This window comes from Adiantum capillus-veneris, chromosome 30 (genome assembly GCF_014529385.1).
Source record: "Adiantum capillus-veneris isolate H3 chromosome 30, ASM1452938v2, whole genome shotgun sequence".
Lineage (NCBI taxonomy): Eukaryota > Viridiplantae > Streptophyta > Polypodiopsida > Polypodiales > Pteridaceae > Adiantum > Adiantum capillus-veneris.
The window spans coordinates 14,275,284-14,301,732 of NC_140960.1; the positions used below are offsets into that span (position 1 = coordinate 14,275,284).

General features: G+C 42.9%; 1 protein-coding gene across 2 annotated transcripts in view; it reads left to right on the plus strand.

The window, feature by feature from the left end:
• The first annotated feature begins 19,475 nt into the window (after positions 1–19,475).
• LOC147417572 (uncharacterized) overlaps positions 19,476–26,449 on the plus strand; it is a 123,791-nt gene continuing 116,817 nt past the window's right edge. Inside the window, exon 1 of one of the 2 annotated variants that reach the window (XM_086507641.1) lies at positions 19,476–20,211. In XM_086507641.1, the coding sequence (XP_086363767.1) occupies positions 19,799–20,211 (413 nt within the window). In that variant the 5' untranslated portion in view covers positions 19,476–19,798. The remainder of the gene's footprint in view (positions 20,212–26,449) is intronic. The other variant, XM_086507640.1, reaches the window with a different exon arrangement.

Here is a 26,449-nt window from a genome sequence, read left to right on the forward strand (position 1 = left end):
ATCTTTGCCTTTCTTAAAGATATGAATTTTGATACCACAATTGTTCCATAAATGACCAAAAGCCTTACAGTAAGTACATTGTGGGTACTCGTTGGAGATATGGTCCTTGGATTTGCATTTTGAACACCAAGTCTCCATCTTCCAAACTGGCTGTCCCGTGTGACTAATCTCGGTAATCTCTCTAGCCATCTCTTCAATCTTCTTGGTCCAAGATCCCTTCTTTGACTTATCCTTGGACCGTTCATTAGAGCTGCTTTCAGAGCTGCTGGACACTTCACTGGAATCAGAACTCTCAGTAGTAGAGCTACTGCTACTGGATCTTCTCTTTTTGTGGCTCTTTCCTTCTTGGCCTGTTGTTCCAGCTTTAGTGCCCGTTGTACCAGATCATTGAATTTCTTGGTTGGAGCTGGTACCTCCTGCTCCCTAAGCTTTTTGCTTCTGAAACCATTCAGAAACCATGCACGCAACCTCTTCTCAGATAGGGTTCCTGTAACTGCCTGGTTAGCTCCTTGATTTTTTCCACATAACTTTGGACTGATAGATTCCGCTGCTTGATCTTATCCAATTCACAGAGGATATCTTCATCTCCTCTGTTGTCAGAATACTCCAGTCTGAAGGCTTTAAGCAATTTGTTGTATGATCTGAGCTGACAGGCGGGGTAGTGGTAATACCACTTTCTCGCTGCCTCCTTCAAGGTTTACGAAAAGTATTCGCCCCAATCATCTTCATCAATATTTTTCAGTTCAGCATACTGCTCAAAAGCCTGTATGTGAACATCTTGATCATCCTTCTTACCTCCCTTGAATATTGGAAAAGAAATTTTCAGGGAAGCTGTGTAATCATTCCGATTACCACTTATTCTGCCGCTTCTCTTCTTAGATTCAGAACGGCGCTTGGAAGTCTTCTTGCGGTTGTCAGTGTCTGCATCCCAATCAATGTCTGTTTCTGTCTCTGTGTCAATATCCTCTCTAGTGTGTCTGCTAGAAGTGCGGTGACTGCCTTTACTTCCCTTGGTACCCTCATCCCCCTGCCTGGACCGAGAATTCTTGGCTTTCCGTGCTTCCCTTTCTGCCCGTCTGCGTCGAGAATGACTAGAATGCTGTGAGTCCTGCATCTCATCAGCCTGACTATGCTCCTCCTGAGCCTCAGTGTCAGTCACCTTCTCTGGCTTAGGGTCAAACTCTCTTCTTGACTCCTCAGGAATAGGATCAACACGGATGGTGGATTTCCGGCCACGACTGGGTTTGGGTGCCATTGCTGAAAACTTCCAACTGGGAGAAGAGTCTTTGTGTCAACGAGCTTCAGCTCGAGCCACCGTGATCGCCAAAATGGAATTGGAGCTGATCTCTTGAGATAGCTAATTCCAGTGTTAGAAGATTTCGACTATTGATGATGTATTAGTTTAGACAGTCGACTGGACAGAGAATTAGAAACTGAACTGGAATTTATCTACTGGAATGAGAACCAGACTATGTAATGAGAATAATATTCAGAGTACTAAATACAGAGTAAGTGTAACTGGAATATCTGTCGTGATTGGAATTACAAATGGAAGATTACAGTATGATGTTATTTACAGATAGAGTATAGCCAACAACAACTGCCAATGATTGACAACTCAAGTACAAATGCCGCCAAAATGCCAATCTGACTATGCTCAAGATTATGCTAACCCAAATGCCAACCCGATTACAATGTAATGGGCCCTATTTATATACCTTGGATTTACCATGGTAATTATCGTAGTAATTACTGACTAATTCACTGCCCGTCTCATAAGAGAGCGTTCCCACTTAGTGAAACTCTCTCAGCCGTCTACACGCATCTTAGGACATATTGTCTCAAGAAATGGCATAACCACTGACCTAGACAAAATTAGAGTCATAGCAGACTTGCCCAGGCCTACTAATGCCAAACAAGTACAATCCTTCATGGGACACTGCGGATATTATCGAAGATTCATATATATGTATGCGGTCATTGCACAACCACTATATCTCTTATTGGTCAGTTTCGACTGGACTGAGGAGTGTGAAACTTCATTCCAAAAGCGTAAGGAAAACCTTGTATTAGCACCTGTACTTAAAGCACCAAATTGGGAAAAGATATTCCATGTTCACATTGATGCCTCTGCATACGCAATTGGGAGTATTTTGGCTCAACCTGGAGAAGGAACAATGGATTGCCCAGTTTGTTATGCGAGCTACGCTAAATAGTGCAGAAAAGAACTACACCACCACTGAAAGAGAGGGATTAGGAATGATTTATGCTGTAAAGAAATTTCGGCATTACTTGCTTGCAAACAAATTTGTGTTCTTCACAGATCATCAAGCTCTTTTGTATCTAGTAAATAAACCATGCAATACTGGGAGAATTGTACGCTGGTTTATTATATTGCTAGAGTTTGACTTCATAGTGGTAGTAAAAAAAAGGTAAAACTCATCTACGCGCGGACCATCTTTCAAGGCTACAAAACGGGCAAGCTCCTGAAGGAGTAGATGATGACATACCTGATGCTTATCTTTTCAATATTGAAATGATACCCAAATGGTCTCAGGAAATTTTTAGCATTCTTTCCTTTGGAGGTAGATTTGATAACAAGGAAGACAGAACCAAACAACAAACATTTCGACAAACAAAAAAATTTCAGTTGATTGCAAGACGACTGTACCATCTAGGCTCGGACCAAATTCTATGATTATGTATAAATCCAGAGGAATTCGAGTGTTATCTTGAAGAAGCACACATCCAAGACTGTGCCTTTCATTGTTCAACAATGAAGACACACCAAAGATTGAAACACTTAGGAGTTTATTGGCCAACTATGTATGCTGACACACATGCTTATGTAAACAATTGTACTATATGTAGTGCCAAACGACCGGTGGATCACGCGACATTGTTTCAGGTAACCATTGCACCTGCATGGAGTCAATATATCATTGATTTCTTAACAACAAGGACATTTCCTGAAAACATAACAAAAGCGCGAAAAAGAGCTTTAGAGTTGGAGGCTCGAGACTTTAATTTAATTGGAAATCAACTCTACAAGAGAGGAAAGGACAATCAACTTAGAATCTATGCAAGTAAAAGTGAATACCTGCTGATTCTAGAACACGCACATGGAGGGATAAGTGGAGGCCATTTTTCAAGGGATTAGACGGCAAAAATTGTCTTAACCGCAGGAATATGGTGGCCTACATTGCACATGGATGCCAAGGAGTTTGTAAAGCGTTGTGACGCATGTTAGCACACTAAGGTGCCGATAAAGAGAGATGAGATGCCACTACGGCCAATGATGGGAGCACGGGCATTTGCAAAATGGGGAATTGATTTTGTGGGGCCTATTTCACCCCCTGCATATCACACCCATACCCAATATATCATTGTGGCTACGGACTATCTCACAAAATGGGCTGAAGCCAAAGCAACACAAAAAGCAGACGCAAGAACCACTGCACAATTTTTGTACGAGAACGTCTTTGTACGATACGAATTACCAATAGAAATTGTCAGTGATCGAGGAACACATTTTCTTAATGAAGTCATCGAATACCTATTAGAGAAATTCATGGTCATACATAGAAAATCTACTCCATATCATCCACAGGCAAATGGAGATGTTCACATTTGACCAATGGCACATTGTAACCTCATCTCCCCATGTAGTAAGGATGATCACATGAACCCGCACAAGTGCCAACTCACGTGTCTCCTCGTTTCCAAATAGGCGCATGAAAGAACTATCAAATGGTATGGCTTGTTGGTGAGTATCAAATCTAAGTAGCCGACTCCGTATTGCAGACATACATGAAGCTTGAATCGACATCGTGGCCCTCTCCACTAGCCCATGAGCAAAGTCATCGCTCAATAAGCGCCGCACTACTGTGCAATGTCGAAGGCAAGGAGATGGCAGCAAGAGCAAGGTGAGGGGAGGGAGCAGTTGGTCATGCGACGGGAGGGGGGGGGGGGGGGGGGGTGAGAGAAGCGAGTGTTGGGTTTCCAAGCCCTAATCCAGTATGGTGTCAAACCCATGGGAACATGCTCTTATGTAGCAGTTGATGATGCGACGAGAGGAGGGGAGTGAAGGGATGGTCCAAAATGGAAATTACAAGGCCCATCAAAGGGAGTTTCCAAGAGTTGGTCAAAGATGAGCTAAAGGGCCAATAAAGGCAGACAAAATGATGGCAGAGCTGAACAAAGAGTAAGGGGTGGTCCACATGTAGTTCAAATGAGAGAGAGGGAGTGGAAATTACCTAGGTGACCACCATGCAAGGAAATACCAAAATTTGATGTACCAAGTGTATGTAAGGCATAGAAAATTCTAAAAAGGAACAAAAAGGGAGTGGCACGGGCAAGAGGAAGCCTTTTTTGTTCTCTACCTTTGGGACCACTCTTTGAGCAAGTGACATGTTGACTCCAAAGCAGAAGGGACAACAACAACAATCCTAGAAAGGTGCCACCACATCCTCGACGACTACGGTCACTTCCACTTCTGTGACCACGTTATCATCTGCCAATGAAACATCCAACAATTATGCCCTCACCCAGTTTGCTGAGGAGAAGAAGTTGGATTTACACAACTATTTTGTGTGGAGGACACGAGTCCGCACAATCATTGCCTACCATCGACTCTGGGAATAGTTGAATGATTTCACCCATTTGGCTACTAAGCCTACCCTTCCCATTGCCACTCAGGACCAGATCGACGAGTGGGTGGATCGGGACATACGAGTCTTCACCTTTCTTATGATGAACCTCTTGGACCGCTTCATGAAGGAAGTTTCCAAAGAGGAGCATGCACATTCATTATGGAGACGGATTCTGGACCAGTTTGAGGAGACCTCACTTGCCGGATAGGTCAACCTTGAATGGGAGTTGTTCAACTTCTAGTTCAAGGATTTCAACTTACTCGATGGGTTGACCCGCTGCATGCGCGAGCTCTGGGATGACCTTGTCTCTATCGGAGGTGACGTCACCTTGGCACGCATGGCTAGCCTCTTACTATTCAAGCTTCCTCCCCGCTTTGACCCTACTTTCAGAGCTTGTTCACACCTGGACGTGCCTCTTTTCCCACCTGGGATGAGATTCTCCCTTCCCTCAGACAATCGAGAGGCACTCCGCATTCAGAGCCGGAGGTGCTGCTGATGTAGAAGGAGCTTTGATAGCTCAAGGAGGCAACAAAAGGTAATAAGAAGAAGAAGAACAAGGACATTGAATGTTACCACTACCATAAGAAAGGGCACAAAGAATCAGAATGCAGAAAGAAGAAGCGAGAAGAGGCCAGCAACGAGGAAAAAGACAGTCTTGATTGCAGTTGTAGCCTCTCACGAGATGGGAGGGGACCACCCTTGTCGCAACGACAAACCACACTCTTGCTACAGTACTTGGGTTGTTGAGAGTGGAGCTACCACCACTCACATGACTCCCCAACTGACTTGGTTTAGCTCTCTCAGGGAGACTCATGGGCAAACCATCACTATGGGTGACAACCATGAGATTCTAGCGTCTGGCATAAGCTAGATTACCATCTTCCGTTCTACCTCAGACCCGAAGTTCAATCCAATGGAGGTGCTTTACGTTTCGTACATGGCCTTCAACCTCCTCTCTGTGTTAAGTTTGGACTCTCACGAACACTTTGGGAGTGGCACAATGACCATTTCTAATTCTATGACATGTACCATCCTTGTATGCGGTGAGTGTGATGGATCTCTATACCTCCTCACTGCTCTTCTGTCTTGGACCACGGAGTCTTCTTCTCTATGGCATGCACGATTTGGACGTCTATCCTATCAGCAGCTTCAACAGGCTGCTAGGACCTCTATGGTGGAGGGTTTACCACCAATACGCTCCTCATCAGGCGTATGCAAGGCTTGCTAGATGGGAAAGCAACACCGGTTTGCCTTTTTGAAGCAGGCATCCAATAGAGCTTTGGTACCACTTGCACTTGTTCACGTTGATCTGTGTGGCTCGGTGAGCACTCCTTCACTTTTTGGCTCATAATTTTTACTTGTGCTTGTGGATGATTTCAACAGGTACACTTGGGCTTCGTTCTTAAAACTCAAGTCGAAGGCTTTTAGTTTCATTCAAAATTATAAGATGATGGTTGAAAAAGGAGAAGGACTTGCATGTTGAATGTATTTGCTCAGACAGAGGGGGTGAGTTCACCTCAAAGGACTTTGTACAGTGGTGCAAATCAGAGGACATCCAGCGCCAAGTGACTACTCCCGACACTCATTCCCAGAACGGAGTTTTTGAGCGAAAGAGCCGGGGACTATCATGGAGATGGCTTGTGTGATGCTTGCACATGCTTCTTTACCTCGGATTTACTAGGCAGACATGTGTAACACGGAATTTTACATCCAGAACTATTCTCCTGCTCATGCTTTGGAGGACATGACTCCCTATCAGGCTTACTATGGGTGCAAGCCCTTGGTCTCACATGTTCGAGTTTTTGGGTGTCCAGTCTTTGTCCATGTGCCAAAGGAGAAGCGATAGAAGTTAGACTTCAAGTCAAAGAAGCTCATCTTCTTGGGCTATTTACAAGACTCTGATGAATACCGGTTTTATGATCCTGACACAAAGACCACCACAGTTAGCCATGATGTGACTTTCATGGATCTTTTCAACACACCTATAGAGGGGGAAGCATCCAAGCCTATAACTTCCCTACCTCCTCCTCCTCCACCTTCCTCACCTGACCCTAACCCTATCCCTATCCATGTACCCTCTACACCGCAGCCAGCTACTTCACCCGATCCTGCCATGTTAGATTCCGATTTTGATGTGGATGTTAGAAGTTGGACATACAAGAGTATGTTTCAAAATGTGCCAAAAGAACGAGTATGATATAGGGAAGCGACTTGGATTACTTCGGCCATTGCCAATCCCTAATTCACCATGGGAGAGTATTCCATGAATTTTATCTTTGGATTACCCAAGTCTATCCATGGGAATACGAGAATATGGACAATAATTGACAGGTTTAGCCAGCAAGCACACTTTATTCCTATCAAAAGGACTATTAAGGCACACCAATGGCAACTCTCTTCATATCTTAAATTTTCAAACACCATGGAATGCCAACATCCATCATGTCAGATAGAGATCCTAGAGTGACTACTAATTGTTGAAAAGGTCTCTATGAAAATCTAGGTATAAGATTTGATTTCTCTTCGGCCTATCACCCACAAACGGATGGCCAAAGTGAGATAGACAATCTTACGATTCTCGATCTACTAAAGAGTTATGTTATGGAAGTAGATCAGCACTCACAATGGGAAAAGTACTCACCTCTTGTAGAGTATGCATACAATAATACTGTCCATACTTCTACAGGAAAAGCACCTTTTGCAGTCATTGAGGGAAGACCTAAAAGTCCCTTGCTACTTAAAGTACATGGGAAGATCTTCGCTACCGATGAGTATAGCCGTGAACTACAAGAATCTTTTCAAAAGATTAAGGAGGCTATATCCATCTCTCAACAAAGGCAAAAAGATGTTGCTAACAAGCACAGAAGGGCCTTAACATTCAAAGAAAGTTATTGGGCCTTACTTAAGTTTCCGAAGGCTTGATTGAGGCAAACGACGGGCAAAAATCCTACGGGCCATCAAAAGTATTATGTTAAATTAGCAAAAAGATACTATGGTCCTTTTCAAATTTTGAAGCCAATAATGAGATGGCTTATCAACTCAAGTTGCCCAAGCATTGGCTCATACACAATGCTTTTCATGTGAGCCTACTTAAGCCCTACAAATGAGAGCCACCAAGTGAACCAATTATTGAAGACCCTCCCGAAATCGAAGACCAAGAAGAGGTGCTACAACCCGAAGCTATCCTTTGGCATGAAGACGAGGTACTACGACATGGTAAGATTATCCGATGGTATCTTATTAAGTTCAAAAATTATCCTTTTGAAGATGCTAGGTGGATGCAAGGAATACAGCTTAAGGATAGTATGAACCTTGTCAATGCTTACAATGCTACATTAGGGTAAGAAAATGTGCATGTTTCTTTTAATTAACCAATTTTTTGTCTTATAAGACTAATTTTCCTTTTTTTGTGCACAAATTTAAATAGTGTGCATGCTTTCAATCATGTTTGTGACGACGACGTCTCTCAAACACCAAGTAGAATTTGTCACTCTACTTGGGAGAATGAAATGGACTAAAGAGTAGACATGCTTATGGTAGCTACATCTCCCAAGCACATACTTCTTGGAATGATGTCGTAGGATAAAAAGGGATCCTCTACCTGCTAAGAAACATTGACTAATGACTAAGGCTTGATCTCTTCTACCTCATAGTCAAGGGCAACTATGATTTCAAGAGAGAGGTAATGTCATAAAATCTAATATCTAACCAACCCAAATGATTTTCTCATATTAAACTGATCATTTAATATGGGGGAATAGACAGGAACAAGGGCTAGAATATAGACATGTGCTTATGGGTCTATCTCAACACGGAGCCAATGGTAAAGGGGTCCAAATGAGAGATGATCTATCAAAGAGCAAGGCTACCTAATGGAGCTTAAAGACCTTAGAGTTAGCTTCATTAAAGACCTCCAATGGTTAGTGTTAAAAGTCCTTTGATCTTAGGTAAGCTAGGGCTGTCCTTGAGGTGGGAACCCGGCCCAAGCTTGAGGTGCTTGTCATGCTTGCTGACTAAGGTGCTTGAGGTGCTTGCTATGCTTGCTGACTAAGGTGCTAAGGTGCTTTTTGTGCTTATTGTGCTTGCTGACTAAGGTGTTAAGGTGCTTTTCATGCTCGCTGACTAAGGTGCTTGAGGTGCTTAATGACTAAGGTGCTAAGGTGCTCCATGACTAAGGTGCTTGAGGGTAAGGTGTTCCACAAAGTCAACATAATCCCTACACATGAGGGGGCGAGCCCTAATTGTAGGGGCTATAGAGACAACACACACACCCACACACAAGGCAAGCTTAGTACAAAGAAAGCAAATAGAACATTGTCAAGCTCCTTTTCATGTTGCCCTCATGCTATGCCTGAAGCCTGGTCCAATGATAAGTTTAGTTGTTTTAATTCATTTTTTTGCATTTATCAAGTCCTCCCTCTCAAAGGGAAAAGGGGGACACTTGTCCCAAGACTACCCTTGTTGCTTGATATGCATTAAGCATGTGATTGGCCAAGCTTGAGGAGGTCCAATCATATGCAAGGTAGTTCTAGAAGAGGGGGTCGCTCGACCAAAGCAAGGAAGGGGGTTGCTTGGGGGATATACTCTCTCTCTCTCTCTCTCTCTCTCTCTCTCTCTCTCTCTCTCTCTCTCTCTCTCTCTCTCTCTCTCTCTCTCTCATTGTGTGAAGTGCAAAGTGCAAGAACTCCATCTCCTTCTCCAAACTAGTAGAGAAGTTGAGATCCTACACCAACACTTTTGGCTATGGAATGCAAATTCAACCAAGAGCCATGTTTCAATGCTTAAGCTTGTCATCCTCTCCATCTTCATTACTATGCTATTATGTATGCTAGCACGAAGAGTGATGATAAGTGAGGAACTATTTCTTTCTCCTATAAATGTTTCTTCTTCCTCTTCCCTACCCTCATTCCCTACCTTTTTGCAAAATCTATGTTATGCTTGTGATGCATGAAGCTTTCCATCTTCATTGCATCAACTAGGTCACAAGGAACACAAATATTGTATTGTACCAAGTCTCTGCTGATGGGAGAATCTACAATACAAAATCCTATTGGAGGAGGGACCGGCTCCACATAAATTTGGTCCTCAATTGTTGTCAAATTCTCTAAACTCTCTCGCTTGCAAAAGTATTGTTCATTCCAAGTTAATTAAGTACTATGATTATGTTGGTACTGTCAATTAAGTTCACCCTCTATGTTCTCAAAGTAGTCTCACAAAAATGCTCTCTTTAAATTCTCCTAATTCCGTTATTCTCAAAGTTCATAGGCCATTTCCATTATATGAACTGTTACTGATGAGCAAAAACAGAAGCTTTATGATTGGATGGTTAAAAATCTAGATAGTGTGAACATCTCTAGGATAGGAAGTTGTAGCTATTGTAGTCGTGCTCGCCCAATGACGCATGACATCGTAACGTACAAAAGGCTTCGGGTGAAAACTTCTTTTACAATGGACAGAATATTTGTGTTGATTGTGGCCCCTTGGGACTTGTGTCCAATCATAGCATAGGTGCGAGTTATAGGGAAAGTTGACTTATTGTACCAGCATCCATTGAATGTTCGCTGCTATATTTTGATCGTTGTAGGGTAAGTTCTTGTTTTGATATGTCTAGCGTCATGCTAATTGCGTTGATGTCACCATCTTGATCTTGCTGGATATCATCCACCTGACATAGTAATCCATTAGCTTGTCCAATTTTTAAGTCTATATTCTCTATTATCATAGCCTTTTCTCCTTTGGCTATTTTGTCAATTGCATGGAGGTCACGATCTTTGATCCATGTTTGGAGCTTGGGCACAGTGTGCACATTTGTGTTGAGATTGATTTGAATTATGTGAGTACATCCCACAAATCATTCCAAGAGAAGGTTATTATAATATTTAACATCACTCCTATGTGTGCAGATGATTGTCGTGTTATTATCTAGGTGTTGTTCTATTTCATTTGCTTTAAAATGTGGTCACGGATCGTAATCTCAATCTCTTTCTTTGTGGGGAGCTTGACCCTTATCGTATTTAAGAACTCCATAAAAGAGATATCTTTTTCATGTCGTACTGAGCAATACATATTGTACAAGGTGGCATATAGCCAATAAGTGGAGCTTGTGATGTGACAGGGGTAGCAATGATCAATTTGATGCCTACATACCGAGGCAGTTGTGCTAAATCACCGAATAACAAAACCTTTTAATCTTTGAATGGGTCTAGCAATGTGCCATTGAAACGTTCACAATTTTTCGGACTATAAGGTCAAAAGTTTGCTTCTTTAATACTGATGTAATTGTCATCGGTCTCAACAATTGATAGTGGATATTGTTATGTGCATACTGGTATCTTGAATTGGTAGTGAATTTTTGTTGCAATGCTACTCAACCTTGTAGCTGCTACACCGATCGAATTTGTGAGGATCACAGCCTTCCTTTGCTTTATGAGTTGGCTTGTGATGTACCTTATGAGGAAGCTTCTGCCACTCACGAGAGTACTTTTGGTCACATATAGACCACCATTTGCTGGTGTGACCTTCTTATAGATCTTTGCTTGCTTGGTTGTCAGTGTCGTATTTTGGACATTCTGAAGTTGGTTCAAGAGTGCAAGGACGCAAGACGATGTGTCTTATTGCTCATAATCTATTTGCACATTTGGAGATTGAAATGAGGAAGACTTGTTGGAGACGTTTTTTTGCAGGATCATGTTCTTGAACTGATGAGTATGATTTGTTGTGAGTATATTTTGTTGTGTGTACTATGTGATGTACATCTCAAGGTCCTCATCAGTCAATATCAGATGCCTTAGTTGGCACTCAATATAGTATGATCTTGACATGTTCTTAGGTGAAGGTAGTTGGGATTCATTTTTAATGTGATGCTGTTAAGCAACAGATTGTAGAAGAACACCTCCGTGTGGTGGCCACGATGATAGTCTGTGAATCAGACTAGTCAGTGCTACTGCTTTAGAGTTTGGCCATATGTGCTCTCCTATGAAAGTGTTGTTCACTTTTCATTTTTCTTTGCCACTATATAGTTATTGTGGAAGTCATAGAATGTAAGCTCCTTCAGAGTATGTAGTCATGCACAATACACATCAACAGGGTGGAGTACAATGTTGTTGTTGTGAGAGGTGATTCATTCTTAGTGCCGGGGTGAGGAGTGTGGATGTTGTTGCTCTTTGAAATGATTGGGATTTGTGAAAAATTTAATGGAGATTGGTTTTGGTGGTAGGGAGTCTGAAATCATCTTCAACTTCATAGTGTCATGGCCATCCAAGCCTAAGCACTTTGTATCTTCTGAGAAAATGTTGAGGTGGCCCATTGGTTTTGTTTTGAGTGCATACTTGAAGAGGTAGTAGGATAGTGATGAGCTGGTGACCAGTTGTATATTCATATGTGCACCCCATAACAAGAGTAATGTAGGGTGGTAAGGTACAACATTTCTGTCTCCATATTTTGGCCTAAAGTAGTGCCATCTATGGTTGTGCTCGTTGAAGACTGGGTTTGGGTTGATTTGTACTTGAAATGGGAACTCATGCTTGTAGACTCCATCTCTTTGACCTTGGTAACAACTTGGATGGCAGTTATGCAGTTGCTCCTTGAGTACACGGTCTCGAAGCCAATGTAATTCTAGTGAATTCAAGGATTCTATTCTTATGGGGATGTATGCTGCTATTTCACTAGATACTTGATTTTTGTCTTCTTCCTACACCCAAAGTATCAAATGAGCATGCAATGATCCTCTATTCTAGACCTCATACTTAACCAAGTGGTGTTGCACACGGCCCACTACACCTTTTGTGATTATGTACTTCCACATAAGCATTTGGAACTTAGAGTGGAATGTGAGAGCGCATTCGACTGAGCAGTCTATCCACATGCCATCTTGTTTTTGTGACCTCATCCGTAGTAAAAGCCAAGAAGAAATCAAGCATTCCCCATTCATCCACATTGTTATCGGGTCTTTTAGATTCTTGCATTGTCACAAACAAGAGCCTAGCATCGTATATCAGATATTGTATCAAAGCACATACATGATAGTGTCTTCATCCACTATTGTATGATTGGTCCTCTTGTATTTGTCAATATCCTTCTGCAACAAGCTCATGTGTGTATTGTTTGCTGACATAAGTGATTGCTTTAATTGGTACATGATGAGCAGATATGGCTTGTATAGAGAATACACAGAGAATAAAGTCAATGCACGCATCTTTACATATGCACTGATGTTGATTTTTCCATCATATTGGCCTTTCCCAAAAAGGAACAAAAATGGAAAGTTTGTTGTCTCTATTGTGATGTCCTTTGCAGAGATCAATGAGGCAAGCATGTCGTCATGCCTAAAAGTGGATGTTCTCTCAAGCAATCGTTTACTGCTATGGAGTTGCAAGGAATAAAATTTATAAGTATCATTCTTAGTGTATGCTCTTGGCCTAGCTGGTTCAACAATGTTTTTGATAATTCCAAACATCGAACTTGTATCGAGTTGTGCCATTAGTGCAAATAGTGCATTGTCCAGCTGTTGTTTAATGATCTTGTCCACATTGTCTTGACTCAAGATGCAAATTCCAAGCTTCTTATTCAATCATTTAGCCATTGATAAGTACTTCTGTAGTACAAAGACGTTCTCAAGATTGAATATGTATGCCAGTTGTGATGCCGCTAGTTCTTGCTATGTGAAGCTAATTCTATGCTCTACACTCCATGAGAGCAATGGACTATTCAATATTGAACGCATGTCTATCATACCCCGTGAAATTTTTGCGACTGTTGAGATGGTATTGATGGATATATCAATCATGCTCATTAGTTGTACATGAAGCTGATTTCCATTCAGTATTCTTCTCATGTAGTCTGGAAGTAAGGGAACACAATAACTTTGATGTGTATTGAAGCTCTCACGAGCGGAACATTGCACCCATTACACCTGTATGTGGACACTCTCTAAGCTAGATAGCAATAGACTACTAGCAAACATTGCAACCGATGTCTCAGTTGGAGCTTGAGTAGAGTAAATGGATGTGCTTCTGTGGATGAAAACAATACCACAGACATGGTATATGCTTAAAGGCCTCAATACTCTTGCAACATCTAAACTCCATTGGTAAGTTATGTCAGAGATATCAACCCACATGATTGTGCAGATGGAAAACATCGTTGATCTCTCGCCTTTAATCTATTAAGATATATCCAACATTTTTTATGTTGGTCCATTGAACGCTTATTTCATACTCAATCCGTATACATCTAGCTTCGCTAAGTTGAGAATATTTTGACATTCAGATACATCTAGCTTCGCTAAGTTGAGAATATTTTGACATTTAGATACTAGTCAAGTGCTAGCATTCAATGGTCGGTGGCCAACTTCTACTTGGACTTATCTACACAAAGGTGGCTACACATGGATGGCTATCTCTTATGAGAGAGGGCACTCCATAGAGGCTCTTTTGCCTATAAAGGAGGCATCTTCTACACACAAAATAGTGAAGGAATGCGTGAAGTGGTAGTGAAAGTAGGGATTTCATTAACATGATCACAGACACGTGAACATGTTAATAACATTGAGTAATATGGGGCTTCTTCATCACTTACAAGCTTTGCTTTCTTTGGTGCGGGCATGCAAGATGTTGTAGTCAAGGAGTAGTCAAGCCACAATCTATTGATGTTGATGGGCCCATGGGCACTTCATCTTAGTCCCCTCCTTTAATTGACTTTGTACATATCTCTCGAATGCATAGTTATGTTAAATGCATTTCATACAATATGCGCGGGTTACATAACCTTGGTAAGTGGAGATTAACCTAGCATTAGGTACATGCATGTAAGGCATGTTGGAATTAGGGTTGCACAGAAACGCACACAACTTGGAGAAGACGAAGGAAGATCAAGGCACACAATAGAGAGTGTGTTACTTAGTATGCAATGGAAAGATAGATAGCCCTAGAGTGATGGGCGTATATACAATGCTCGGGGGAAAAAACCTCCTAAAGTGGGAAAAAATGCCCTGGTGGTCCTAGTGTGTTCACACACATCACTACCACATGTATATGGTAACAAATCCCCCCTAGAGTGATGCGGTGAACGAGAGCTGGCACATGAGTAAAGGGAAGTGCCATGCCTTGAGGACATGATCAGTCCACAAAGGGGAGTAAGCCCAAAGCTTTGCGAAAAGCTTCAAGCTTTTCACGAGACAATGCCTTTGTGAAAAAATCTGCAAGGTTGTCCTGTGTTGGCACATAAGCCAAGCTGATCTCTCCTGCCGAGAGCCTCTCCCTGACATAGTGATAATGCACCTCAATGTGCTTTGTGCGAGCATGAAAAACTGGGTTCCTCGCAACTGCCAATGCGCTCTGACTGTCATTGTAGATAGTGTTGGTAGTGTCTTGTCCAACACCCAAATCAGCCATAAGGCGTCTGAGCCATACACACTCAACCGTAGCTGTGAAGACTGCCCTGTACTCAGCCTCACAACTCAAAGTGGCCACAGTAGGTTGCTTCTTGCTCAACCATGATATACATGAACTGCCAAGCATGAAACAAAAACCACTTGTGGACACTCGTGTGTCAACACAACCAGCCCAATCTGAGTCCGAAAAAGCATGTAAGTCTGGCGGCAATGATCCCCCCTTGGGATAAAACAAACCAAGATGTAAAGTGCCACTAAGGTAGCAAAAATTCCTCTTGACAGCCTGCCAATGCTTAGACCCTGGGCTATGCATAAATCTGCTGGCCTGTGAGACTGCCCTCTCCCTCTTCGCCTGCCCCTCGCCTTCCCCTTCTTCCCCCTTCTCTTTCTCTCCCCATCCCCCCCCCCCCCCCCCCCCCCCCCCCTCCCCCCCCCCCCCCCTCTCTCTCTTTATCAATCTCACTCCCTCCTCTCCCCCCCTCTCTTCTCTCTCTCTCTCACTCTCTCTCTCTCTCTCTCTCTCTCCAACTCTCCTCATTGGATAAGGTCTCTTGGAATAGTTTCCTACGACGTTAAAATTCTCTTCTTCTTCTTCTTCTTCTCTCTTGTTCTTCTTCTTCTCTCTTGCTCGCTCCGTCTCTCTCTCTCTCTCTCTCTCTCTCTCTCTCTCTCTTTCCTATATCTCTTACTGTAGGACAAAAGGGAAGAAAATGGTGGGAGAGAGAGAGAGAGAGAGAGAGAGAGAGAGAGAGAGAGAGAGAGAGAGAGATCTCTTTCCTATATCTCTTACTGTAGGACAAAAGGGAAGAAAATGGTGGGAGAGAGAGAGAGATAGAGAGATAGAGAGAAGAAGATTTGCGGGAGGGGAGGAGAGAAGAGGAGATGGGGCGAGAGAGAGAGAGAGAGAGAGAGAGAGAGAGAGAGAGAGAGAGAGAGAGAGGTGGGTAGAGAGAGATAGGGGCTTAGAGAGAGGAAAGAGAGAGGAGTAATGGAAAGAGAGAGATAGAGAGGTAGGGGTGGGTAGAGAGAGAGAGAGGTAGGGGTGGGTAGAGAGAGATAGGGGCTTAGAGAGAGGAGTAATGGAAAGAGAGAGATAGGGGTAGCGCTAGAGAAATACATTTTCCCTAACTAAAGAAAATAAGGGCAAACTTGAAATTCTCTCGATTTTTAGGTCAAAAATTGAAGATTTTGTCGGTATCTACACTTAAACTTGTGAATTTCTCAATTTTCTTCAAGGACCTCTCAACATATAATCGAGATTTTACAATTTTAGCCGTTTGAAAACACTATACCCCGTTTTTTTAAAACTCTGATAGGGAGGTTGGAGAGGGCAAGCGGGGAGAGAGGGGGGGAGGGATTGTGAGAGGGAGAGGGGGGGATTGGCTTTTAAAGAGGAAAAAGGAATGAAAACGAGTTTAAGTTAAGAAAAAAAAGGTCCCAAGCAAAGCAATAATGATATCGCTACCAAGCAAAGCAATAGCGATATAATAGCGATATCGCTATTGCTTTGCTTGGGAGAGCCTTTAAACTCCTTTTCATTCCTTTTTTCCTCTTATATGAAACAAAAAAAGCCAATGCTCTCCCCCCCCCTCTCTCTCTCTCACACACACAATCCCTCCCCCTCTCTGGAAGATAGGATTCTTTAAGAATGACCTCTTCTTGGGAGGGAAGGTGTTTAAGAGCCAAGTGCTACTTACTGTAACACAAATTGTTAGATTTTTGTTACTTTAATCAGGTTTGGAAGGCTAGGAATTGTCAGATCTTTGAGAACACCATGGAAACAGCTAGGTTCAGCGAGATAATACAAGAAAGCAAGGGGGTGATTATTGCCATCGGGAAAGGGATGGATTTGGATGAAGTGAAAATGTGCTATTGGCGCATCAATGATTGACTTACATAATTGCGGGCGTGGGGCCTTTCTTTGGCGTGGGGTGGCTCCCCCATCAACCGATGTAACTATGGTCTTTTGTCATGGCTCGACACAAGCATGGCATGAAGCTGTAATTTTTTGGTTATGATAGTATAATCTACTCACCATTGTGAGTTTTGCTACAAAATAAAAGGATTGTTTTGCCTATATTTTTAAAAATTTTCTGTGCAAAACTCACAATGGTGAGTGATTTATATTAGCAAAACCAAAAAATTACAACTTCTAGTCATGCTCGTGTGGAGACATGATGTCTTCCGATATCCATAGGTACATCATCTCAGAGGGGAGCCACCCCACACATTGAAGAGGTGAGAGTTAAGTCTTCGAGCGAGCTCAATGGAGCATTTTTTTTTTTTTGGGCCACCCTCCTTACCTCTTCTTCCTCCTCTCGCTGCCCATGTGCTTCCTCCTATTCCCCTGCTCCTCCTCCAACATGCTCCCTCTCCTCCACTTGCTCTCTCCATCTTCTCCTTTAGGGGCCTTCCCTTCCTCCATCTCCTCCTCTAACCGCCTTCCCTTCATCTCCTCCTCCAATAGCCACACTCCCTCCTCAAGGTCCTCCTCTTCTCCCACTCCCTTTTTCCTCTTTTTTTTTTCCCCTCTCACTCTATAACCCCTATCCCCCCCCCCCCCCCCCTCTCTCTCTCTCTCTCTCTCTCTCTCTCTCTGTGTGTGTGTGTGTGTTCTCTTTGGCACGGGAGGGATGGGAGGGAAGAGAGAGAGAGAGAGAGAGAGAGAGAGAGAGAGAGAGAGAGGGGCCGACAAGGGAGAGAGAGAGAGAGGGAAGACGGGCCAAGAGAAATTGTGAGAGGAGAGGTACCTTGTTTTTTTTTTTTAAAGAGGGAGAGAGGGGGAGTGTTAAAAAAAATTCCCCAAGAAGGCACTAGCAACCTTTCTAGTGCCTACTTGGCGAGGTTGCTAGTGCCTTCTTGGGTTTTTGTTTTCTAAAACATTTCCTCCCGCTCCCCCTCTCTCCCTCTTTTAAAAAGTCGCTAGTGCCTTCTTGGCTTTTTTTTTTGAAACACTCCCTCCCACTCCCCCTCCCCCTCTCTCCCTATTAAAAAAAAAAAAAACCAATGCACCCCCCCCTCTCCCTCTCACGATTTCTCTCCCTTGGTGCCCCCCCCCCCCCCCCCCCCCCCCCCCCCCCCCGAGAGAGAGAGAGAGAGAGAGAGAGAGAGAGAGAGAGAGAGATTCATTATCATCCTCGGAGGTCAAATATGACCCATGGGACTAGAAAATGGGGCATACAAAAGCACTCTTGTAACAAAGAGATTGTCAAATTTACAACGGCCAAGGCAAATGTGGCAAGAAAGAAAAGTGAGGGGGAAGGAAAATGGTTGGGAGTGTTCACACCAAAATTGCAACACAAGTTGCTTATGCGATAAAGGTCGCTATGGAAAAAAGGGGGGGAGGATGCTATGGGCCTTTTTATGCCCGAAACTCCTGAATGATGGTTCTACCACCACGGTAGATGACCCATTTACATGCAGGCATGCTTCTCCTCCCTTTGTTTCTCTCTTCCTCTTTAGATTCCCGTCACCCTAGCTCACTCTTTCTTGGCAGACTCGCCTAAAGCCTCTCGACTCTAGCTCATGTCGTTACCCACATGCAACCCATGCTCTGTGTGTGTGCGTGCGTGTGTGTGTGTGTGTGTGTTTAAAATCCTCGTGTAGGCTGACCTCCTCCTTTTCGTGGCCGTGAGCTCCTCTCCTCAAGATATCTACAAACTGCTCCCATTCTCGCAGCCTCTTTCTCTTTCTCAATTGTCTCTCTCCCTCCTCGCTCACTCTCTCTCTTAAATGTCAACTATCTCTTAGAATTGTCTACATATCTACATATACATAAGACTATGCTTAGTTAGTGCCTGACCCGTTTTGATGGTATCGTGTGCATGAGCGCTGAGCTCATTTAGCAAGAAGAGGGTCAGTGGACAAGGATGAAGAATGGATTCATTCATTGAGTTGCTTAGAACACTTACGAGGGTAGGTTTTGTTTCCTCTATGTTTGTGTACAAGCCTCTGTTGGAACCCTAGCCCCCCCCAAGGCACAATTAGTGCTTGAGGGAATTTGTATTCTTTTTGAGTTAATATAATTTCTCTCAACTCACAATTGTGAGTATGACCCAAAAAAAAAAAAGAATTGCTCCCTAGAGTTGCGTGCTTTATTGCGGCCTTATGTAGGCCAAAGAAGTACATCCAAACAAGGCACCCCATTGAGTAGGTCTCAATTTTTGTGCCCCATCAAGATTGCCTTCGACTGGCACTTTTTCCTTCCAATTTGCCAAATTTTTGAAATCGTACATTTCATGGTACATTAATGTATTTTTGAAGTGTAGCTCAAATTTTCACATATTTAGTGGTGTAAACAATCACATTTTCGTGGTGAAAACTGGGCAAAGTATGCAAAATTTGGGTAAAATGCTGATCACTCAAGGGCGTCCTTGTCTCACGAATCATTTGAATTTTGCACTACATTATTAGGCTTTGTTTGAGCAGTTGGAAAAGGAATACAGGTACACTGAACTTGCACGTTTCACATTCGTCATCTGAAATTCTGCCCGTTTTGGAATGGCATTTTTGAGCTCATATTTTCGCACCTTCGAAGGGGTAGCTTGAACACAGTCTGTTGGTCGACGGGCGCGTGGTAGGGTTTCATTTCAGCTATCATCTTCTCAAGCGCCGTTCTCGCACATCAACCAAAACAAAAGGCCAAGCTATTGTGCTGCGCATCAAATGTCCCCGTGGAAAACAGGTTTTTGTGTGGTCAATTGCCATCTATCTGACTCCCTTCTGAGGCCCAAATTTGGAGAAACTTCCAATTTTGATGCCCTGGGATAAAATCATTGGTGACAAGCTACCTTCGTTTTTCTCAACTCTGGTAGTTTGGGTTCACAGATTATGTAGAGAAAATCTGTTCAGATCAAAGAAGGCAGCTCTGATCTTTGGCCTACCATATCAAATACATGTTTTGGGGCTATTTCATGCACTACATTATCCTAAGCTCTTGCTAGATATGTCCTCTGAACCCTTGTTACCTTGCCAAGACACAGAATGGAGACCTACCTCAAGGAACTTCTTCAAGTTTCAATCGACAGAAGAGGGTACTTCGCACTCCCAGTTGTCCCATGAGCTGACGAGAGAGCTTTTAGTGGCTGAGGGGAGGCCTTGGTATCAATTTCCAATTAAGCAATGGAGCCAGCAAAAAGTGATCGATCCTTTCATTATAATCCTGAGAAGGTGACCCTTGCTTTCTTACTTGCTATTCTGGTTTGTAGGATGGTTGCGTGTCCAGCTAGCGACTTCACATACAATCACATCCATGTATATGTTCATGTGTGATCTTGGAAATAGAAGCATACATATGTAAGTACCCTCACAACTGTTCAAGCATGTGTGTGTGTGCGCATGCGCCTGCGTGCTCTGCATTTGTGTCTACAAGCGTGATTTTCTCCCTTTCTCTTCTAGCAAGACAAACATATTTCTTATGTTAAACTAGTGTACTCCTGGGCATTGTTCTTCTGGGTAGGGGTGTGGTAGCTTTTGTCGGGTCCATGTGAGGATCTTCGACTTCTTGTTTGGACAAGTAGAGAAGTTAAGGTCACACACTGTCTTTTTTTGTAGGGCGAGTTTAAATTCACCGTGTGATGCTTCATTCTAGGTCTCTCATTTCACTTTTAACTAGGTTATTGCACTTTCATCTTATATTTTAGTTGTTGTAAGGCGTTCATTGCCCCTATCTCATGTCCTTGCCACTTGGTGAGAATGACTTTACAGTAGAGTAGTAGTCAAATTTCATTCCAGAAGGGTTCTCCCGTTTCTTTTGCTTATGTCTTTCTTGTCAGTCATTTTAGAGGAGCTGTTGATGTTTTTTAAAAGGGAAAATTACCAAAATACCCCTCTAATTTTGTGAAATTCCCAATATACCCTTCGTATTTCAAATTTCCAATTTACCCTTGAAATACACAAGACATTCCCAAAACGCCCTTAAATATTTGAAAATTCTTCATATACCCAAAAGCTGTCCTATGATCTCTAAAAAGTTAGAATTGTAATTGCCCTCGATTATGCCTGGAAAATCAGACATAAGCCATAAACTAGTTCAGTAGACACTGACGCTAAGTACCGACGCACTAGATGTCACAAATCGAGGAGTTGCAAAGACGACAGTCACATCGCATCACATTAAGATCACAGTTAGATCACATTTAGTGCACATCACATAGAATCTAGGACCGTGATTTTTGGCAACGTATTTAGCATTCGCACCTAGATTCACACCGGTCCTCACTGATGTCGATTTAACTAATCCCATATTGCGATCATGTCCATGGATTCTGTTCTGATCTAGGACCATGATTGCCTTCAATGTATTTAGCAATTGCATCTAGATCTATCCCAGATCTCATTGATGTCGGATTGACTAATCCCATATTGCGATCATGTCCATAGATTTTGGAGACCGAAATGTTGTAGTCATTTGGTTAATCATTCCATCTGCACTCATGTGCGAGTAATCATTTCTGGGGATCCCAATCCATCAATCACACACTAAGTTCATAGTGAACAGAGTGGTTCAATCATTCAGTTCTAGCTGTGTGGCCATCTCATCCCGCGGGAACGCTTGATATGCTCACGATAGTTCCATTGGATCATTCATGATTCAAAATTCATGATTCGTTATCAGGTTCATTTGGGAGCTGTCATTGCTTCAAAATCATCATCATCTCATTCTTAATCCTGTTAACTGTTTACAAATAGTGTTATCTGTTTACAAATAGCAGGATCTTCCATGAAACATTAGTTTCATACTTAAATCAAAATCATTTTCAAAAAGTCCTATTGTATTCATAAATCCATAAAGAAAAATAATGGTAGTTGATCCATAATTTTCTATCTAATATTTGGTTTGGAACGAGTATCTCCTCGCCCCGTTCTATCTGTCAGTCATTCTCATTCTTGTGTTTTTCTGGGGCATTTTGTAGAGACATGTCCCTGTTCTCCACATTCAAAACACTTTCTCGCTTTGAAACATTCATCTTTCTGTTCTTTAGTCAATCGAGATCGTGTCTCTCTCTGTCGTCTATTTCTATTATGACTTGTTGAAGGCTCATCTGGTGGGTAAGTTAAGTTACCCGAATGCATAACAAATCCCCGCTTGGCATGTCCCAACAATTGTTGTATGGACTCCGACTTCTTCTCGACCGTAGTCTCGAATTTCTTTGGGAAGTCCACATCAAAACCGCTCAATTTGCTCTTTAAAACTGGAAGAAGCAAACAAAAAAGCATCCCAAAATCTCTCACAGTAAGTATCCAAAGGTTTTGCCTTGACCATCCGAACATGATTCCAGTCAGTAATCACGTCTCGTTCGTATTCTTGAGTGAGCCATGAAGAAATAAAGAGTTTCTTAAATTTCAGCGACTTTGTCGCTGCTTCTTTTCTTAACAAGAGAGTGGACCACCATGTTCGTGCATTGCCTTTAAAAAAGGATGTTGCCCATCTAATCTTGGAGTGCTCTGTATAGGGGCCTCGAGAAAATGCGATGTAAAACTGTTGGATAAAGGCTAAAGTTCCGCTGCACGTGACAACTAGACTAAGATTGACACTAGACTATAGCAATCGCTAGTCCACGTGGCTCTAGTGCAATGCGCACGTGACAACTCTATTGCTTCTAGGAGTGATATTTTGTAGGGCCGTTTTGATACTGATTCGAACGCAGGAATGGTCTTGTCATTGGCAAACTTCGGCTGCATTGTCAGGGGTATTTGGGGCATGAGGGCTTTTACATAATGCCTTTGGAAGGTTGTGATGTTCTCTTGGAAATTCCCTGGTACCACAAGAACAACAACGTGCTCGACTATCGAGCGAGAAAAGCGACATTGACTACAGAGAAGGGCAGAACCATTGTACTTGACATTAAATTTAAGGGCGAGTCTGTCCCTGTTGTATCGGCTTTGGCCATTTCAAAGTTAATGAAATCCAGTCTGTTTGTTTACTCGATCTTTATGAAAGAGTTAAGTGATAAGGATAGGACAAATATGTCTGAACTTGATAAAGAACGCCAAGATTTTCTCCACTCTCATGCTGATTGCTTCTCAGAGTGCCTACCAGGCGAGTTACCACTTGCTTGTCCTGAAGATCATACCATTGATCTGATACCTGGAAGCATCCCATCGAACCGGCCACCTTACTGTGTGAGCCGAGCACAGAACGAAGAGATTAGTGAAAGACCTCTTGGAAAAGGGTCTTGTCCAGCCTAGTACTTCACCGTATTGCTCTCCAGTGTTGTTGCTTTTGAAGAAGGACAGATCTTGGAGAATGTGCATCGATTATAGAGCTTTCAACAAAATCACCATCAAGAACAGATTTTCGATTCCTAGGATCAATGATATACTCGACAGATTACAGCGATCCTCGTGTTTTAGCAGGATTGATTTGATGAATGGATATCATCATATCAGAATCGCGTCGGGAGATGTCTACAAGACAACCTTTCGGACGACTTTTGGATTATTTGAGTTTTTGGTGATGCCTTTTGGCCTAACCAATGCTCCTGCGACATTTAACCGGATGATGAACAGGATTTTTCGAGAGTACAGGCTATTTGTTGGCACTTTCTTTGACGATATCATTGTTTTCTCCAAGAATGAGGCAAAACATAGAGATCATCTGCTTCAGGTCTTTCAGGCATTACGAGATCACAAGTTAGTGATTAATGCAAAGAAAAGTGAATTTTTCCTACCAGAGAGACACTTTTTGGGACACATTGTCTCAGCAGTAGCAGGAGTGCAGATGGATCCGGCCAAGATAGAGACTATCCGTGATGGGCCCGATATGAAGAATGTTTATGAAGTTAGATGCTTCTTGGGATTGTGTTCGTACTACAGGCGGTTCATTCGAAAGTTTGCAGAGGTTGCTTCCCCTTTGCATATCTTGACACAGAAAGGAGTCCCTTTCTCGTGGGGACCCACAGAGGTGACTGCCTTTCAGACTTTGAAAGAGAAATTGACTACGGTACCAATTTTGACTTTGCCGGACTTGCAGAAGTCATTTCAAGTATATTGTGATGCTTGTGGTCGTAGTCAAGGTGCGGTCTTAATGCAAGAAGGCCATGTCATTGCTTACACGAAGCGATTGTTCTAAAGGCCGGAATTGACAGCACAGATTTATGAGAAAGAGCTTTTGGCGGTTATCCATGCTCTAACTCAGTGGCGGCATTACCTACTCGGAGCGGATTTTACTGTCTTTACAGACCATCAGAGTTTGCGCTACTTCTTGTCATAGAAGCAACTATTGAAAAAGCAGATGCGGTGGGTGAACATCTTGTCACAGTGTCACTTTCAGATTGTCCACGTTCAGGGACAGAAGAATTTGGTGGCAGATGCTTTGTCTCGGAAGCCGTTGGTTCTGGCTATTTCCGCGATACATCATAGGAGCTTCCAGGATATGGTCGATCAGTATGCCACAGATCAAGATTTTGCAGATGTTTTCACACAGAAACGGGATGGGGAGACAATAGCGGGATATTCCATTCGGGATGGCTACTTGATGAGGAAAACCATGTTGTGCGTTACACCGCCGTTGAGGGAAAAGGTTATGACCGAATGCCACTGTCCACCTTTTACGGGTCATCGCGGCATTGCTATCACCATGAAAGGGGTAGAGAGATACTTCTTTTGGCCGAGACTCAAGAAGGATGTGGAAGAGTTTGTGCGCAGCTGCTTGGTATGCCAGAAGGTCAAGTTTGACAGGCATAAAGCACTGGGATTGTTACAGCCTTTGCCCATACCCACCCGCCCTTGGGAAAGTATTGCAATGGATTTCATTTTTGATCTCCCGAGAACACAGAGTGGTCACGATGGTATCTGGTGTAACAAACAGCTGACATGTCAAAGCCTAAAGAATGGAGCCAATTTACAGATGACGTGGCTGCCCAAGAGCAGAAACCCTAACCCTAATTTTTGCGAGAAACCCTAACTGCTGAAACCCTAATTTTGGAAACCCTAACCCTAAAACCTGCAAACCCTAATGCTGCTGCCAAAAACCCTAAAACTGTAGAAACCCTAACCCTAACCCTAACCCTAAGGGCAGATTTTCGCTTTTTGCGTTGGTTGATGACATGGCAGACTGTACGGATTTCCGTGATTTACGCTGACAGCTTTTCGGCTTTGCTTTTGGACCAGAAGCTTTTGAGTTTTGAAGGCTTTTTATTGTAACTGCTTTTCAGGCCAAGGGCCTTTAAATATGAGGCTAGGGCTCATTCTCTGGCATGCTTCTTGGCGAAGGTGCAGAGTCTGGAGTACCGGCTTGTAGTGTGTTGATACAATATAAAGAAATACCGAAAGGGGCGCCAAGGTTTGGGGCCAATACTCTCTGGGGTGGAATTTCACCACTCCGTGTCGTGTGTCGTCTCTCTCTTTCAGTTTAGTTGTTATTGAAGTGCTAAAAGTCTGTCTGCTCTTTTATATTGGCACGTGGTGCCCGTCTTGTGACAGTGGTATCAGAGCATCATGCGTGTGCTTTTCTGAAAGCATACCGGTCCTACAAAAGAGCAGACAGACTGGAATTTTATTCGAGGTATCTTCGCCTCCAACCCGGACTTTTTAGCCACTCCCACCCTTACTTCATCGCGCATCGGACGCGCTCGTGTCTTCACCGCTCATGTCTTACAGGGCATAAGCCATTAAGATCACTTGCAAAAGAAGGATCCCAGATTTGTTTCAAGTCACTGTTTTTCTTAGAAGCATTGCCATGCAGATGTTGATGTCTATAGCTACCAAGCTGCACACTTCCAATGACTTGGCAAGCTTTCAAGAAAATTTTGCCCGAAGTTATATGGTTTCTGACATCTTCCTTCGGAGTGCAACTTCTGGCAGAGTGGGGTATCCTGAAATGCTTGCCATGGAAACCCTAGGAGATTATATCTTGAAATTTCTCGACATCTCTCAGTAGATGTCTCTTCTCGAGTTGATAACCTTGGAGGTTCGATGTGATTGCTATCTCTTGAGACTACCATCGCCGCCAAAGAAACATTGTTTGTCCAAGAGCTGATGGACCATGCTGTGCTCGGCTAGGACCTCATGGAAGGAACCTAACCCTAACTTTTGGCGCAGGTTTCAAGATGGAAAGTTAGTCGACTTTTTGAGCTCGACTGATGTCGAGATTGCTTTTTAAGTTTGAGTTCTGTTTGATCTTGTTTGGTGATTCTGTTTGGAATTTGTTTGAAATGGATGGTATCTGTTTTGAACCTGTTTTGATGCCGATTTGAATTGTTTGACTCTGGTTTGATATTGGTTTCAATGATTGGTGATTTTACTCCCGGGTGGAGAAGTGAGAAATACTGTTTTGGTATTGTTTGAACCTCAGAACGATGCAGACCGATGCCTGGGGAGCGTTCCGTTGTATGTTTGAAAACCTCGGAACGACGTAGGCCGATGCTTGGGGAGCGTTCCGTTGTATGCTAGAAAACCTCTGAAC